Genomic DNA, 18957 nt, shown 5'->3' with positions numbered 1-18957 from the left:
TAATTGCAGCTCAAGGTGGGTCGCTCAGCTAAAGCCACGTTTTAGCTTCTCTACACTTTGGTTAATGATTAATCGATTACTAAATTAGTTGATGATTTTTTCAATTATCGATTAATCACAATTAATCCAATTAATTGTTTCAGCCTTAGTGTCATATGTACTGACACCATTGTCTGGATGCACATTGTTAACCAAAGTCCTGCTGCCATTTTTGTTTCTAAATATTCTTTCTTCCTCAACTGTTCCTAAAGGCCAGGGTGATTCACCGCCATGACTTTTAACCTGCTGACTAAAGTCTATAGGACCTGAAATGGAGCTACTGGGTTTCAATCATTTCTTTTGGCTTCACTCTCTAGTTTAAGGCTGCATCTGGTTAGATGCCCCCCCGCTAAAATCGGTAGTTGTTAAATGTTTCCTGCAGGATGACGTAATCCATTGGTTTAAAGATGTCACAGTAAACACTTTCCCAGTTTGATGGTAGCATCATCATCATTGCTGATGTCTTTTCCGTCTTATTTTTGGTCAGCGGATCAACAGGTTTGTGGGAAATGATAAATCATGACAGTATAGTTATTTATAAAGAAAAGCGAAGATGGCAGGAGAACTTGATAGTTGTACTGAAGTTGTCATGCTCTTAATTTAAAGGTAAGCTCCAGAAAGAAAATGATTGAGAAAAGAAAATGTTAAGTTTTATTATAACAAATGCTTTATACAAAAAACTTTGAGGGAAATGTTATAAGAACAGAATAAAAAGTTAATAGACCTGCTACTCTTAACACATGCTTCACAATGTTTTTTTTAGTATTTTAGACTAGATGTCCAAATCCATAAAGACCAGTACGTTTTAATCAAAACATTAAAACACATTGTGTTGGCTCAAACTTGAATTTTACACTAAGTTCTATTGAATATGATTGCATTTAAACTAGGGGGCATTTATTAAAAACAACAAAAACAACAAAACAAGGTAGGCTTAATGTGTTTAAAATCAAGGTGCATTTTTTTTTCTATTCTTCCTTTAGATAGATTATTAGTTGAGTTGTATCTGTTCAGTTTTTCTCAGTCGGGCTCTCTGAGGAGGCGCTGTTCCCCTCCTGATTCTCGGAGGGGGATGAAGCAGGGGTGATCGCTGGGGCAGAACTGACGTTGATGGGGACGATCCGTTCATTCCCGTCACTCTGTGGTTTCTCCCGGGGTGCTTGGATCTGCAGCCGGCCTCCCACCAGCGAGCAGCTGACGGTCTCGGGGTTGACGCCCTCTGGCAGGTCGAACTCCTGCCTGAACTCCTGACACCTGTAGGAGTAGGAACCCTTCCCATCCTCCTGCTTCTTCTCCGTCCTGCCGCTCACCCTCAGCTTCCTTCCAACCTGTTTGACTGACAGCTCCTCCGGGGCGAACTGGGCTGTGTCCAGGCTCAGGGCAAAGGTGTTTCTGTCCTTTCCCAGCTCCTGGAAGGCGATGTGCTTAAAGGCCCCAGTAGAGCTGGAGGTTTGGTCGATCTCCTCAAAGATCTTCTGGTGCAGCCTCTCCATGTACTCCATGCTCTGCCTCATCTCCTGCATGTGCCGGATCATCTCCTGCTCGATTTGGTAGAAGAGTGGTCTGGTCTCGGGCCACAGGCTGCGGATGGGCCAGTGCAGGTCCAGGAAAGGCCTCATGGCGGTTGGGGTCGGCTGGAAGAAGCTGGGACACAACATCCTGTAGTCGTTCAGTTGGAAGCTAGATTTCTGATCTCCTGCTTTTGCTCTGTCTGAGAGATGCCCTTCCAACCCACTGTTTAAATAAGCTGACCCACCCCCACCCTTATAACACGCCCTCAGCAGCCGCCACCAGAGGAAAGATCGAGAGGCATTCCTCAGAGTGTATGTGTGTGTGAGTGTGTTCAGCTGCTTAATAAAGACCATGAGTGAGTCCTGCTGCAGAAATAGAACAAAGCTGAGACGGATGGCATGTGGCACATGTTTGGATGACCCTAAGCGCTGTGAGTCACACCCTCAAAATCAGATCACAACTCTCAACCAAAGGCATGCAACACTGCTGCCCGCTGGTTGCTTTTGGTGTTACAGCTTCAATAACAGCAATTTGAAATATCAAAAAAAGTTATATTGATGGATCCATGAACATTTTTTCAATGTGTTTTATTGAGGTTTTAATGTTTAAAAACACGGAATACCCAACCTTAGTCCTTGGTAGCTTTTTCAGATCCGTCCCTTCTTGGCACATAGAAATGAAACACTAGTAGAGATGGGTACAGTACACAAAAATGGTATTTAAGCATTAAGCATAGCAATATTTCCTCATATACTTTAAAGAAATTACTTGAGTGAAAGTAACATTGTATTTGGTATAAAGGCTACTCAATCACAGAGTAACTAATCTACAGACTACCCATGATCATAACTACTGATTTAATATTTCTGAGTTATAAAACTCAGAAAATCAATAGTTACAGTTTGTAGAATAAGTTAAGTTATGGTTTACTGTATTTTCACTTAACCTCTTAATGAGACAGCAGACAGAAAAAAAAACATTAACCAATAAGCCTTGAACACACAAAAGAACAAAGCGTCTCTTTCAATGGTGCATATTTGTTTAGAACTAACTTATTTTCCTGAAGTGAAGTTACATTTTTATTGAGTAGACTGTTAAAAGTAAGCTCTGTCTTGAAGGTTTCTCTCTCCGGTTCATTTTCCTGAAAAGAGATCACTCGGGACAAACTCTTTAGATAACACTTCATAGTTTTTATGTATTAAATAACCAGGAGACATGACAACACATTTTGATAGAAATCGTAATCTTATACATAGGCTATCAGAGAAGTTGCTTAGAGTTACAGAAGGCTGCTTCTTACCAACCGGGCTCACTTCTCAGGGGGAAGCAGCCACTTTTAACAGTTAAAAAAGCATTTTATGCAATCCCAGTCTATCACATCATCATGTCACACGTTTGCAGATGAGGAGACGTCCTTTGCTCCAGCCTTATCAAAATATTACACTTTATTACATCGAGGAACTGGCCTAATTAGATAAAATACTGGGGAAAACATCAGTTCTGAAATGCAACATGCAGCTAATATTAAGCTTTAATAAACTCACCCACCATCAGTGATAATTATTCTAACAAGCCAAATTTTACTCAAGCGATATTTAATCATATTTTTATTCAAGTAAATAATAGTGAGGTGGAAGACAAAACATGTGGTTTAGAAAATGTTTTAAAAGTAAAATCTTAAAACCATGGATTTTCTTAAGAAACTAATATGCAATTTAACACTTTAGTAAGTCACCTAAAGAGAAAACATCTTTGTGTAAATGAAACTTATGGAAAATCAGTTTGTTGTATGAAGTCCTACTGGTCAGGGAGAAAGATGTGGACAAATTTGAAGCAGATTTAGGTGATAAATTAAAAGCTTTTGCATCTCTTGGAGAATTGTCAAATCCATCATCCAGAAGGGGAAAAATATGCCACACTTTATCCTTAGCAGAATACATTCTAAGATTACAAAAAACAAACAAAGCACAAACAGGATACAACTCCAAATCTGCCAGGGTGTGACAGTTTATTTAAACTGAGGAAAACATTAATGAAGGAGGCAAAGAAACCAGTGGTAACTGGTTGAACTGAAGGAAAAGAAAGATGTCTCATTAACAATTTGTCACAAGCCTGAACAAAGCAGACATGGATTTTTTTTCCTCAGATTAACACCAAAGGCCTGTGGACAACAAGCAAAATACTTTGGGCAGCAGAGAACTTCACCCCATATATAACCTTGACCACAGCATCCCCTCATTAAAACATGGGGATGGTAGCATCATGATATGGGGATGATTGAACCCGGTCAAAGCGAATGAACCTAAACAGAAGGTGGTCCTGGATGTAAAGTTAACACTTCAGACGCAAAAGGATAAGCCACAATATCCATTTATCTCCTAAATTCCCAAAACTGGTAGAGACCTGAAATACTTTTTTTGTTTTCTACTTGAAGAAACTGGAAAGTGCAAAATCATTTCCTTTATCAGAGTTATACACATCTTTGTTTATGAGATAAAATCACAATAAAGTAAGTAACATTTGGTGGCTATTAGAAAAAAGGATAAAAATCCTTCCATTGGTAATAAGAGTTTGCTCATATATATATATATATATATCTATATATATATATATATATATAAAATCCATGCTTTTAAGATAAATCCTCTTGCCATATATCAAGTAAAGTGTGTTAGGTTCAAGTCATTGTCAGAATTCTTATCTATTAAATTCAATATAAATAAAAATAAATAATGTACATACATCATATGTAATGACATTAAAAGGGATAGTAAATATAATACAGAAACATTATGTAGGTACCTTCTTCCAACACAACAATTATTTATTATAATTTGCAACCTAACTAGCATATATATGAATTCTTGGAAGAATATATTTTGTCCGCTTTGAACCCAGGATCTATTCATTAAGCATTAATTCTCATTTATTTCATATTGTTAAAAGCAGTATCACAAATACAGTCCTTCTTATGCCCTTAAGCTGATATCCCTGTGAAAAATAGGCAGAAATCTGCCTCGGTTAGAAGGAGTGAAGTTTATGTTGGATCCAAGCTCCCATGGTTGAGTCTCCAGCACTGTGCAGGTGTTTACCGCAGGCCTTTCCCACCAGGAATGCCACCTCTGCTATGTTGAGTAGAATGCAAACCCCAGACACAGCCAACATAAAGACGGTGAAGACGGTTTTTTCTGTGGGCCTCGACACAAAACAGTCCACTGTGTTGGGGCAGGGGTAGGAGTCACACTTCACTAGCCGGATCATCTTGTAACCAGGATATATCATGTAAAACAGAAACATAAAAATGACTTCAAACACAATGCGGAACAACAGGCTGATGACATATGTCCACCACAGAGCCCCTGTGATTTTCATCTTCTGGGTCTTTATCTGCTCCAGGTCCTTGGGATTGGTCCGGCCGGACATTTTGTAGAGCCTTTTGTCGACGTGTCGGCGGTGGGCCACATGCATGGCCACCAGCAGTGCCGGGGTGGAGACAAGGATGAGCTGGAGGGCCCAGAGGCGGATGTGGGAGATGGGGAAGAAGTGGTCATAGCAGACACTGTTGCAACCAGGCTGCTGGGTGTTGCAAGTGAAGCCAGACTTCTCGTCTCCCCAAACGGTCTCAGCTGCAACCACCAAGACCAGGATGCGGAAGATGAACAGGACAGAGAGCCAGATGCGGCCGATGCCAGTGGAGTGTCTGTTAACGCCGCTAATGACAGCATAAAAGGAGGCCCAGTTCATTTTTGGTTCCGGGTCTGCAGCGAGAAACATAGAAAAAGATTTAAAACTGAAAATCCTTTAACGGGAAAAAAAATGTTATTACAACTATAGAATATATGTTGGCTATATATATATATATATTTTTTTTTTCTTTCGATATTAATATATATATATTTAGACATTTATATTTTATATATATATTTAGACATATACACAAGGGATTACGGAACATCCACACAACACACAAGCCATTGTTCTTAAAGTAGAAAAACTATATTTAATTATCATCTTAAAACAGTTAATCAATCAGTTCAAAATCAAACAATCAACAAAAATATCACACTAAGGAACCAGAAAGAAACCCAAAAAGAGTCCTCTTCAACACCCAATGACCCACAGGAAAAAGAACCCATCCACATGCACAGGTATGCAGAGCTGCAACTAATGACTATTTTGCTAATCAATTCATCTGTCGATTCTGTTTACGATTAATCGATTAGTAAAAGGATAGGAAAAGGTTCATTAAACATGATTTTAGGTGAAGCCAAAACGGGGCCCTTTCTAGGATTTCTGGATAGAGCGTATTGATGGACAGAAATGGTTTTTCATCTTGAATTCAAACTATTTGGATATTTTTCACAGTTTTGCTATAACTGCTTTGAGTTAGTTACTCTTTCAGTTAAAGGCATGTTTTAGAGTCTCTATACTCAAGCTAACGATTAATTGATTACAAAATTAGTTGCCAATTATTTCAATATAATATTTTAGTGGTTAGGGCATAGAGCTTGGAATCCAGATGTTCTGAGTTCGAGCCCCACTCCCACAGACCACACAATGGCAGCCCACTGCTCCCCAATGGGGAAGGGTTAAATGCAGAGAGTTCATTTTGTTGCTCTGTACTTGTGACAGTGTAATGACAATAATAGTTGGGGGGGAAAATCAAAGGAAGTGGGATACAAGAGAGGGGAAAGACATTTGACAAAGCTCAGTCCTGCTGACTCGAACCCGTGACAGCTGGTGTACGGGTAATGTACTCTACCTGCACACCATACCCCAGTATATTTAACATTTTTATGAATAAATGAAAAACAGACATGAGTATTAAATGATTTTAATCAATTGAGATGAATAAATTCCTGACAAGAAAACAGAATAAACACAGAAGAAAATACATCTCAGACATATATTTTAATTAATCAAAGGGTTATCTACAATAAATCATAAAACTTTATGATATAAAACAGGCTTAAAAAATGCATTTTCCCCCAATAAATCAGGAATAGTAATTTATTCAATACTGCATTAGCTGGGGAAAAAATGTATATGGTAGCTTTACACATGTTCTGAAAGTATGGATTTTTGTGGTATATTTTCAGGCAGAGATTAATTAAAAACCTTCTGAGTTTGACAGGTTAAATCATCATCAGCACTTCAATTCCCCCTATGAGTTATCAAGCCCAGGGAGCTGATGTAGATGCATATTTATAAAATATTAATGTGCCTTTTCCACTGAGGGCTTTTTAGAGCAGGATAAAGACCAATTAAAACCTACATAAAGGCAACATAAGGTTCAACCCAAAGCACTGGATGTATTCCTTTAATTTAATATATTTTAATTTAATAGTAAAAAGGACCATAAGCATCCAAATAAACTTAGGGGACCAATTTGTTAAGTTTGGTTTAATGAAGCAAGAGTATGTCTTATCCTGTTCTCATTGCTGATCATTTAGAAACAAAACTTATAAATAATGTTTAAGATATTAGGCCACTGGATGCTGCATTTGTTCTGTTTTTGAAACAGATAAACCAGCTGACTAGTTATTTTTATCTACAATGATTTAATTATTTACTTATTTCATTACAATTTTAATTACAAAATATTTTATTCAAAGGTTGTGTTTTTTTTCCCCCTGAAAGACAATTTTGGCCCCCATGACTAAAACCTCAGACCCCACCGAATTACACGCTAAATTTTCTAGGTATTTCTTGAGATGAACGTCTTTATGGAATAATAATTTGCCCCGGGCAAATCTAAAAATAAAAATCAGGGGAAAGAAAAATACAATTTTAGATTTATGTATGTTGTTTGTAATTATTACTTTCTGATTATTCAATCCATACACACTTAAAGAATGACAGAGGTAATAAAAAAAACATTATTCCATTAAACAAATTGTATAACTGAGTAAAAAGAAACATTTGCTTGGTTCACATAAAAAATTATATATTATATGAGTGATCATTTAGAAAATCCTTTCCAATCCAATTGTGCCCAGCATCATTTTTAGGGAACTTTAAAGTACCTCAGCGGACCAAGGTGTGGAAATAAAACACGGCTCACTCAGAACAGAAATAAAATATAAAACTTAAATGAATAAAAAAAAAAAATCTTCTGATTCTCTGTTTATAAACATCATTAAACAATGTGATAAAACCAGACCTTTGACACAAGCTAAAAATATTATTAGAAGATTGACATTTCAAGACAAATGTCAAAACTGAGTTTTTGTTGTTTTCTGTTTTTATATCTATTATTTGTAAAATAGACATATTCTGAAAATAAAAGTTTTAAAATTGATTTATGATGTAGTTCTTTTGACATATTAAACTTATTCCAACAATGATAATATGCAAATTTATTATTTACATAAAAAAAACACTTAAGATGACATCATACACGGCCAGTTAGAAACGAGGACTTTTGTTTTAATCTAGATTTTATAGGCCGTGATCAGATTGCACACACTTGTTGATTGTTACTTAATTGATCACAAAGTTTTTAGAACAAAGTTCATTCGTCATAAAAACACTCCCTCCCTAGTTGTAAATGTGAGAGTTGTTACCAGGCTCTGCAGGAGGCGTCAGAGGCATAGGAGGCAGTGAGAAGAACAAAAGTTGACCTGCTGGTTTGGCATGGATGTGGATCCAGAGAAGGAAGGAAACCTCTCTGCCCCCTCTGCCAAGCTGCCGATCATTTATGAGCAACACAGACACATCATGTGACACGAGTTAACCAGACGTCATGATGCTTCCTAGGCACCTGTGCCCATCATAGAGGGGTGCCTGAGGTTCTGACAGCTAAAGCTTTAGGATCATTCACATTTTTATAAATCGTTAATTAGATATATTAGAAATTTTGCACAAAAAATGCTTATTTCGTTCAACTCTTGATTTATGTTTTCACATCTCATAAGAATATTTGAAAAATTGTTCTCATACAGTTTCTAGTGCTCTTCATGTGACAGAAAAAAAGCAATAAATCTGTTGAAAACTATAAAAATACCTCTGTAGGAATTTGAGAAGCATCTGTGAACCATATGAGAAAATAGATGGCTTACCGTCAGCTGCTTTTTCTAACCAAGTTCATCCAAAAACATTGGTCTAAGCAGATTTCCTTTTTAATCTGGCACCGTGAACAAGAGTATCAGAGCACCATGACTTTGCATTGCTAATGATTTTGCTCACACTAGCCACTGCCCTGCACAGAGGAGGTCATATGCTTCTGCTCGAGGAATTTGCATACAATGCTCCCATTTAGGAGGACAAAACAAGCGGCCACAGAGTCCAGATCAAACATTTTCATTTCTGCACAAGAATCTGAGTGGGGGACCACTGTCTGTCCTCTTGTCCTCATTGTGCTGTGTTTGGAGAGTGTGTGGAGGATGTTTTTGACGCAATGTGGAGTAAAACATGGAAGGTCAAAAGTAGAAATGAGTCACAGAACTAAAGATAAGAAAAGAATGGCTCATTATGGTTTTATCAGTCATTATATCCACATTGCTGCTGCCCACCAGACAATCAACCTCTGTTTCAGCCATTAGATCAAGGTGGCCAGTATTCACTGAAGAATAGGATAATGTTTAGGTTGGCTATTTATTTCTGTAAAGGATTCTTTCAGTTATCAGATAACCTGTTGTTATAGTAAGTCACCTGCATTAAAGTATACATTTAAAGGTCATACCTACAAGGTTTTTATCAAAAGGATTAATTTAGAAAAAAATTAATTCCCAGAAAAAATCATTGTAGATGAATAACTGTTAACTGATCAATTTTTATGAATCTGAAATATACAAATATTTACTCCGGCATATTGTGCCAATATTTATATGAAAAGGTCCTGCATTAATAGAAATATAAGGTTAAAATAACTTGAGATGGTCACCAAAGGAAAGTAATTTTGAATCAAAAGTATTTGTGCATGGTAACTGTTAAGTTGGAGTTGCAGAGAGAAATAAAATGGAAGTTTTGTCATTTTTTTTCCTTCTAATTTTCACAAGTACAAAATACCTCTTCAAACTGTTAAGTATACACAAAGTTCTTTGAGCGCCTTTCTCAGTTTTGCTCCAGTTGATCTAAAACAAATAGTGCAAAACAAATTCAAGCACCTATATTAACATTCTAATTATATTATTTTTACCTAACACAACTACATATCAACTGTACAAATCGGCTGCTGTGAATTACAGTTCAGGTTTAGAAGTTACAGCTTGATTTTCACTTGCTACAAATGTCTCACAGGAGTTGAGCAGAACTGATCAGTTACTTATGGGTTGTTCACATAGATGTACAGCAGAGGTCAGTCTGCACTGCAGCCCACTGGCATGTTTCCATAAAAGCACCCATCCTGGGTAGATCTTGGACAAATATACATTTACATCTGGCTTTAACTCTGTGTGTAAAGGCACTGCAGGGACAGCAAGTGGATATGGGCATATCTGTCACATTTTGGACAGCTACTGCAAGCCATTCAGCTATCCTAGTCAAGCTCCATTATCGGTTGCATTTCAAGACAAGAGCACAAGGAATATAAAAATGAAAACTACAACAAGGATATCAGATCTTAGACACATCTTGTTAAGGTTTTCAATATAACAACCTTTGAGGAATCGCTTCGTATCAAATGATTGATCCTAAACGTCCACCTACTAGTACAACCTGCTGCCTTTCCCTGTTTGTTTATTGCTATTCTTCCTTTATTTATCTGCATCCTCACACCTGAGCATCATGAACTTAGTTAAATATAGCAGTCTTAATCATTTCTGGCCAGTATCAGAAGGATGACATCAAACAGCCTAAGAAGATTTCAACATACGTTATGAAATGCATTCTGGTCCCTTATGGAAATGATTGACACATCCAGATACATTTCTAGGCTTACATGTTTGAAGCTACATATATCCCAGCTGTGCAACATAGAAAAACAAATGAAATGTAAAATTGAGTCGTTTCTAAACTAAAGCAGCAAAACCACATATACATTTTTTATTTTAATTCAATTTACAATTTTGATGGATTGGACACTTATCTGATATATCATAACAGCCCTGTAGTGTCATATTAGAATTAGGGTGAGCACATTGTGATTTGGAAAAAAAGGACACTTGGCTCTGCCTTCATATAAGTAAATGATACAAAGTTTCTAAAAGATAATTTTTAATTTCCAAGAATATATTTAAAGCCTCCTCAGTATCATTATGAAATTAAGTTAAAGAAAAAAATAAAATCTGTCTCTATAGATTCTATGAACTTCTCAGAAGTTGTTAAACATGCTTTATTGAACCTAAAATATCTTTAACAGGGGTTAAACAGATTTAACAGGTGTCAGAAAACAATCAATCTGCAGATTTAAGGATTTAACGTCTGTAATTTACACATGCAAAAAGGAAAACTTCTTTTTCACTCGTTGCTTTGGGGCGTCTTGATATAGCAGCGCTTCTATGCGCCGCATACACCGCATATATAGGGTTATTTTGGTGTTTTTATTAAATCCAAGAAAGTGACCTGAAAGGGGAAAATAATTGTATTTGAGAGAAACATATTTTATCACACTGATGGCAACAGCTGATGTTCTTTAAAGCTGAAGAAATGTTTTGAGGAAAAATGTTTTGTCATAATATAAGTAGAAGATAAATTGACAACAAGCGCTCTCAAAAATATACTTTTACTCTCAAATATAGTTTTTTTGCAATCAGAGTGAAAAAAATTTCTCTTCAAAAAACTTTTTCTTCTCTCTCTCAAAACTGAAGACCTCACTCTGGAAGTGAAAAATGTGGGATGGGTGAGCCTGTGTTCCTATTGGCCAGTCTCACCGGAATTGACAGCTTATTAATAAGTAGCTAAATTAACTCTAGAAAAAAAGCCTCTTTGACAGAAATGTCTGTCATGTTGCTTTGAAGACAGGCAATCCAGCATCACCAAACCAAAGGTGATGGATAGTGGAACGCAGTAGACTTCATGAAGAGATATTGTGTGTTGTGCATAAATGGCATTTCTCATTCATAAAAGTCAAACACCTTTATGTTTTTTTCTCCCACACTGTTTACATTTGGTCACTGCTTTGCTTTAAGAAAAGGAAATGTCATGGAAGCTGCCCAATTCGAAATTTCAGTTTGTATACACCGTCTGTATACAAATGTCTAAGTTCATTATTGTCGTTTTTTCAAGCACTGACAGGAGTTTGCAAGATGTCTGTAAACTGATCTACAACCGTGTGATTAATGCAGATCTATCACTGACCCAATGTGTAAGTAAAGTTAACCACACATTTTCATGAAGCAAATATGTTTGTATTCAAACTCCTAACAATACGTAATGTACCCCATGATATCTGCACCTACCATGTTGTAACAGGCATTGAACACGTCTCAGTTCTCGTCCCATGCATAGACTGTCACTAAGAGACATGATGTGGTTGCATTAGGCATGGACATTAGTGTAATGTTTCTAACTTTAACCCCAGCTCAGCCTCGGAAGACGGCCGCTCACGCTGTGCCTGGTTCTGCTGCAGGCTTTTTTCTGTTAAAAGGGAGTTTTTCCTCTCCACTGTCGCTACAAGCATGCTTAGTGTGAGGGATTGCCTTTGAGTCAATGAGTCGATGCAATCAACTGGTTTTTCTTAGATAGAAAACTTTGAATCAATTTGACTGTATGATCTGGTTGAATTGTAAAGTGCCTTCAGATGACATGTGTTTTGAATTGGCGCTATATAATTAAACTAAATAAACTGAATTGAATTGAACTTTCACAGCAGCAGTAGACCTGGGTGTGGAAACTGGAAAGCCATAGTTTGACATCAGTTTTTTTTAGTGATTGACAGTTCTCATCATAACCTTTTCTTAGACAACACCCATCTAAACTCTTTCATCAAGGCAGCACCAAAAAGCACATAAGATGCGTGTGATTTACAAAACCTGCAGACTATAGCCTCTGTCTGACTCAGTGCTGCATGGTAAAAAAAGGTCTGAGGGTGTGCCACATTTTTTTAAAAATAGGTGTGTATTGATTTTGCGTACTTTGCTTTCCAGTTTACATACATGATGTACAACAGGACATACAGTATGTTAGCTATGAGTTGGTTGAACAAAAAAAGTTATGGCTTACTTCTTCTGATTACACTTTTTGGATGATTTTTTTTGTACACCGATGGTTTTAAAGTCATATAATCCCAAACTACAACAGGCTTGAAACAAGTCGTTCACTCAGAGTTTGCAAACTTTTTGACACTTATCCAGGAGTCTTTGTTCCCAACGTGTGACGTAACTTATGAGTTTGAAATGGCTCAGATAAGCACGTCATATCTAAATCTGATTATTGACATGTACATGAAACTGTTTCTTATTTGGAGAAAAGTTAACTTCTTTCATGTCATTGTCTTTAAATGTTAGTTATGAAGGTTTCAAAACAAACAACATACATATAAAAATGATGTTCTGTGAGTTGCACATCAAAAATGTCTTCATGCAACAGAACACAATTTGTGTACTTGTACTCAAGAATTTGAAGAAGTGTAACTTTATTTTGTAATTGTGACAGATTAGAAAAAAATCTACAGTTACAAAACACCAAACTTACAATGCTTACAATAGTTTTGCAACAATAGTTCTGGAGCATTTAAAGCAAAACTGATAATGTAAGAGGATTTTGATGTGCAACTTGTAGAACAGGATTTGTGTACTTGTAGTTAAAATTTGACCAAATATAAAAAAATGTACTTGTGAATTGTTTTTAAATCCTACAAATACAAAACTTAGAATATAACTCTCTCTACAACTGTAAAACTTCAAATTCACACTTACAATGCACAAATAGTTTTAGAACAAAAAAAACTTGATACATAGTTGTAATAAAAGACCTGGAATCCTCTGAAATGTTTATGTAACATAGTTAATACGGCACAACATCCGGCACTAGTCAAAAAATAAGACTAAAGCTATTGTATCTATTAAGCTTGTATTAATGAGGTATTTTAAATCATAAGTCTAATATATTCATGGAAAACATTATTTATAATATTTAACCACCACTTTTGAATCAAAATGTCAATAAAATATGAAACAATTTATCTCAAATGTAGTATGTAACTATTCAGCTGTGATGTTCCAAGTGTTTGCATCCTTAACCACCTCGAATAGTACTTTTTCATCATTGTTAGTATTACTGTAAAGTTTGCATGATGTCCATTTTGGTGAAAGCCTTCAAAGAAATTATTGCTGTGGAGAATTTGTTACCTTAAGGTGCAAATCTCTGCTGCAATCTTCCAAAAATCATCTCTGACCACAGGTGCTTCCCCCTATGAAATTTTGGCAAAAATAAGACATGCATTATTTCTCTGATAAGCATTTAAGTTTTTTTTTTTTTTAATGGAGGAGACTTCCAGGTTTAACTTCCATCACCACACATACTCATGTGGCATATTTTCTTGTCTTTTTCATTTTAAAACAATAGCTAAAATAAATATTCAGCTCATTTGTTTTTATTTATATAGTGCGAAGTCACAACACATGTCATCTGAAGGAATTTTACAGAGTCATATTACACAGATAGGTGGTTTAAAGGTTTTATCTGATGAACCTGAGCTTCACTCGTCCTGAACATGTAGCAGCATTGGACAATAGTTAGGATTGTGTCGTTGGCTTGGGGTCAATCCCTCATAATGAGCATGCATGTAGTAACAGTGGAGAAGGAAACTCCCTTTTTAAAAGTCCATTTTGGCTGGAAGAAATATTCCAAGCTAGACCGAAAGTTCAACTCCCTCCAAAGGAAAGGCATTTCCTGTAAAGATGTGTGCAAACACCATTAACAGTGGGCAACAGTGCCGTCTGGTGCATGAGTTTGCCCTACAATTGGAGGGTTGTAGGTTCGAGCCCCGGCTCTGGCTTTCAGTGTTGGTGTCAAGACACTTCCCCTGCATTGCCTGCGGATGGTGCTCAGAGGGCCTGGTCAGTAACCCCAGGGCAGCAACCATCTGTGTGAATGACTGAATGTAATGTAAAGCGCTTTGGTCCAGTCTCCTGATTTGAGAAAGCACTATATAAGTACAGGCCATCTATATTTTTACCATAAAACAAAGGGTTACTTTGGAAATTTATGTTTTTTTTTATATATATATTCTGATAATTAATCATATGGAAAATTGGAAATTAACGCTTATATTTCCTTTAGATTCTCATGTACTTTATGAGTAACTAAAATACACAAAAGAGAAAATGCAAGTAAAAGATAACTTTCATATATTTTACATGCGTTTTTTTGCTTAGAAAGATCAGTCTGTAGGTTTTGCTTTTTTATTTGTAAGAAATTATATATTAATAGCTAAAAAAAGGGAAGTTGTAACAACAAAATGTCAAAAGCTCAGCCTTTTCTGTTTGACTTAATAAAAAATAGAAAACTAAAAGTGCATGGATGATGCTTTTCACTTATTCTACTTTATTTTGAGTAAACAGTGCAGAAAAATTAAGATTTAAATCTATCTATTTATCTATGTATGGAAGAGGATTAGGGCCACTGAAATAAATTAAAAAAGTTAACTAATTTTTAAATTTTATTTCTGTATAATATAAGAAAAAAATCAGAATTCTGACTTTAATCTGAGAATTCTGACTGAATTCTGACAGCTAACAGACATGTTAGCAACAAGCTGCAGCCATGTCTGTTTTAGAGACTAGCTTTCTGGTTTTAATCACCTTCTGCTCTTCCATTAATTAAATAATAGCAAATAATAGCAATAGCAAGTAGCATCACTGGGGACCCAGTGATGCTACTTGCTATTGATGTAAAAAGTCGACTAATTCCATCAATTACCACTAATGTGTCACTGGCCCTCACAAGCAACTCACATCTTTGTCAGTGAAGCTGAGTGCTCCACATCTCTTCCTTCATGGTGCCCATCTACATTAAGATCCAAAATCTAAATTCTGAGATCAAAGTCTTAATTCTGAGATTAAAGTCAGACTTCTGAGAAAGAAGTCAGAATTTTGAGATTAGTCTGAATTTTGAGATTGACTTTTTTCTTATATTATACAGAAATAAAATTTAAAAATCATTAACTTTTTAAATTTATTTCAGTGGCCCTAATCCTCTTCCATAGATAGATAAATAGATGTAAATCTTTATTTTTCTGCACTGTTTACTCAAAATAAAGTAAAAAGCATCATCCATGCACTTTTAGTTTTCTATTTTTTATTAAGTCAAACAGAAAAGGCTGAGCTTTTGACATTTTGTTGTACAACCTACCTTTTTTAGCTATTAATATATCCTTTCTTACAAATGAAAAAGCAAACCCTACAGACAGATCTTTCTAAACAATTAAATTAATGTAAAATATATAAAAAGTTATCTTTTACTTGCATGTTCTTTTTTGTGTATTTTAGTTACTCATTAAGTACATGAGAATCTAAAGGAAATATCAGCGTTAATTTCCAATTTTCCTTATGATTACTTGATTAATCATCAGAATAGAGATTAAAGTCAGAATTCTGAGAAAAAAGTCAAAGTTCTGAGAAAAAAAGTCCCCCCTTATTAAACTGAAATAATATTCAAAAATCAGTTAACTTTTTTCAGCGGCCCTAAATCTATCTATCTATCTATCTATCTATCTATCTATCTATCTATCTATCTATCTATCTATCTATCTATCTATCTATCTATCTATCTATCTATCTATCTATCTATCTATCTATCTATCTATCTATCTATCTATCTATCTATCTATCTATCTATCTATCTATCTATCTATCTATTATGGAACATTAAAGCAGCAGTTCCCCTTTAAGAACCTCCTGGGTGTGGAAAATAGGAAGTTTTCTTCTGCCACTGCAGCCAATTGCTTTCGTTCCATTGCTCTTTATGTGGCGTCCCTAGTGTACAACCGGATGGTTAACTGTTTATAAAATCTACCACTTCTGTAAAAAACAAAACAAAAAAACACCCAACCTATTGAAAACAATTGGTGCCGAGAGACATTTTTTGGCTTCAAACAGTAAGAAACCGTTGAAACTGCGAAGGACGGACGGCGGCTTTGCTAGAGTGGGAAATCTTTCTGAATGGAAAGCGGCCAAAGGAGGTTCGGCCGCTCTTCTTATCCAGATATTACGACAAGGAAAAGAGAGGAGCTGGATAACCGGACCGAAGCGTAAACAACGCGTCCATCAGTGGTTAGCAGGGGTCAGAGAGGCTGAAACCGGACTTCCTTTCCTCGGTAGCCTCCCAGCAGCAGCAGCAGGATACCCCGGACACCATGGTCTGCGCTCCTTTGGGCAGCTGAATGAGCAGGGAGCTATAGAGCAGCAATCCCCCGCTACTGTATTGTGTGAAAGCAGCTTGTGTAGAAGATGGGGCATCCTCCTCTGGAGTTCAGCGAGTGCTATAAGGACAGTCCAGACTTCAGAGACACCCTCAAGTGTTATGAACTGGAGCTGGACAGGACGAGCAAATTCCTCAAAGAGTTGATCAAAGATGGCAACAGTGTTATTACTGCGATCAAGGGTGAGCATGCTTTAATTTTTCTCCTTCTTCCTGGGAAACAATAAGGGTCTGTTGCATCACTTGGGCCTTTCTGGGTCACAATGAATGTCGGTGAGTGGGAGAGACACATTCAGGCTGCTTTTCAAAGGTCATGCTTCTTCTGATGCAGATGAGCAACTTGAAAACATCTGCAAGTTTTCCACTCTGTGTGGGGTGGGATCCACAGCTGGAATACGTGGAGCAGTGCTGCAGATGTGACACCCACAGAGGCACAGTGTCTGCCCCTTTAAGGAACCCTGAATGACAGGCTTATTATCACCTCCACAACAGAAGCTGTCAGCCCAGATAATAGGCATTGACAAGAGGTCACCAGTGTTTATGAAAGGGATAAACTGCAGCAAATAATCCAAGATTTATTTGCATTATATCATGCACTTTAGCTGCATTGAATGCTATGAAATCTGCAAGTTATGCTTGGTCTATTGCAGAGAGAGCATCATCTCATTTCTGAACTTTTGCACACAGGCAATCTTTTCTTTGCGATGGATGCAAATGTTTATTGAAATAGTTACATCCTTCACAGACCTTAACCTTTTATAGGGCACTTATAGTATTATTGGAATCCAGGACAACATCTCATTACCTTTGTAACATTAAAAAAAATAAGTATTTTCGGATGGCAAAAATTAATGTCAATGTAATAAAAAGAAATGCCAACTTGCCCAAATATATTAAGAAAAATAACAAAAGTGCATCTAAATGAAATTCATGAAAAAACACTCTGAGAGTGAAAGAAACACATTTATTTGGTCCAACATAACTTTAGAGGAATTAATGCTGATACTTACATTTTTTAGTTTATAAACCTAAATATAATTGTTAACCAGGCTTATTCGCTTTTTAACTTTACTTTTTAACTTTTCAATGAGCTTTTCACTTTTTTTCTTGATTTAACTTCATTTGCAGTAGGTAATACCAAAGTAATACCAAAATAAGATGTACAGCTATGTGGCAGGATCTTTGCTGAATGGCTGCATATAGATCTTGTGCTTCTAGACCTCACTGAGGGACGAGGGGGTCTCCATTTGTAAGGGGTATGCAAGTGATCAAAAATGGTAACTTGGCCTATAAAGGGTTTAAGTTTGTTATTTGTGATTTTTGTTTTAATATTGCGAGCTTAAAATCTAACTCAAACATACAGAGACATGGCTGTCCTCCTGAAAGGAAAGCCTTGATCTTTGAGGAAGCCAAAATGTATATGGTAACCCTGAAAGAAGTGCAGAGATCCCAGTTCAGATGGGAACATTTGTCAAAGATACAATAGAGTCCTGCATTGCATCAGAGGCGTAGCTATACATTTTTTATAAGGGTGGCCAGGCAATAACCAATATACACACCGAAAGCGGGTCTGCAACAGAACCTCAGGTTCAATCTACACTGTTCCAACAGGAAAATTAACAAGCAAAACATCCATATTTCCTAAATAAAGACTAACTATACTTTCCTACATCTTTTGCTAACAAATAGACGCATATATTTAAACATCTGTAATTTCTAGATAAAAGGTATAATGAATAAAACTCAGTTTTGAGTTCTGATGCGTAAATCTTTTCCATCGTCAATACTTACCTACTTGTATCAATAAACATTCTGCATACAATTGATATTTACAAGCACTAATATCTACATAAATTGGTTATTTGATACGTTTTTATTTAATGGTTATTTATTTTTGATTTCACATTAGACTCCTAGATGACTTGCAGAGACACATTTTTTTCTCTTTATCCCATATAACAGAAATCTTGTTCTGAAAAGAGCATGAATTCTGTACTTATCATCTTTGATATTAGTATATTGATGTCTGTAATTAACTACAAAAAAATTTAATGTTTTGAATATTCCACTTGAGACTATTACTGCTGCCACGATCTGTATTAG

At 36.2% G+C, this 18957-nt stretch overlaps 3 protein-coding genes across 4 annotated transcripts in view; 1 reads left to right on the top strand and 2 right to left on the bottom strand.

Moving 5' to 3' along the window:
- Nucleotides 1-664: 664 nt before the first annotated feature.
- Nucleotides 665-1758, bottom strand: LOC119785681 (heat shock protein, alpha-crystallin-related, b11). Its single transcript, XM_038288445.1, has one exon. It carries the CDS (start codon nt 1695-1697, stop codon nt 1050-1052), a length of 648 nt encoding a protein of 215 aa, XP_038144373.1. The 5' UTR covers nt 1698-1758; the 3' UTR covers nt 665-1049.
- A 2421-nt stretch (nt 1759-4179) lies between these two features.
- LOC119785686 (gap junction beta-1 protein-like) lies at nt 4180-8732 on the bottom strand. Of its 2 annotated transcripts, none has more exons than XM_038288450.1 (2): nt 8613-8732; nt 4180-5309 (listed from the first exon to the last, which is right to left on the bottom strand). In XM_038288450.1, exon 2 carries the CDS (start codon nt 5293-5295, stop codon nt 4573-4575), a length of 723 nt encoding a protein of 240 aa, XP_038144378.1. In that variant the 5' UTR covers nt 5296-5309; nt 8613-8732; the 3' UTR covers nt 4180-4572. The 2 variants fall into 2 exon arrangements, with proteins under 2 accessions (XP_038144378.1, XP_038144377.1); XM_038288449.1 differs by lacking the exon at nt 8613-8732 and adding an exon at nt 8118-8207.
- Nucleotides 8733-16392: 7660 nt separating this feature from the next.
- The window catches only part of LOC119785690 (oligophrenin-1-like), a 43642-nt gene continuing 41077 nt past the window's right edge, over nt 16393-18957 (top strand). The window contains exon 1 of the mRNA XM_038288458.1: nt 16393-17037. Coding sequence (XP_038144386.1) covers nt 16884-17037 — 154 coding nt within the window. The 5' untranslated portion in view covers nt 16393-16883. The remainder of the gene's footprint in view (nt 17038-18957) is intronic.

This window comes from Cyprinodon tularosa, unplaced genomic scaffold (genome assembly GCF_016077235.1).
Source record: "Cyprinodon tularosa strain WSP-4 unplaced genomic scaffold, ASM1607723v1 ctg256, whole genome shotgun sequence".
In the NCBI taxonomy this organism is placed as follows: Eukaryota; Metazoa; Chordata; class Actinopteri; order Cyprinodontiformes; family Cyprinodontidae; genus Cyprinodon; species Cyprinodon tularosa.
The sequence above is the reverse complement of the archived record's forward strand: the minus strand, read 5'-3'. Positions and strand labels throughout refer to the sequence as shown.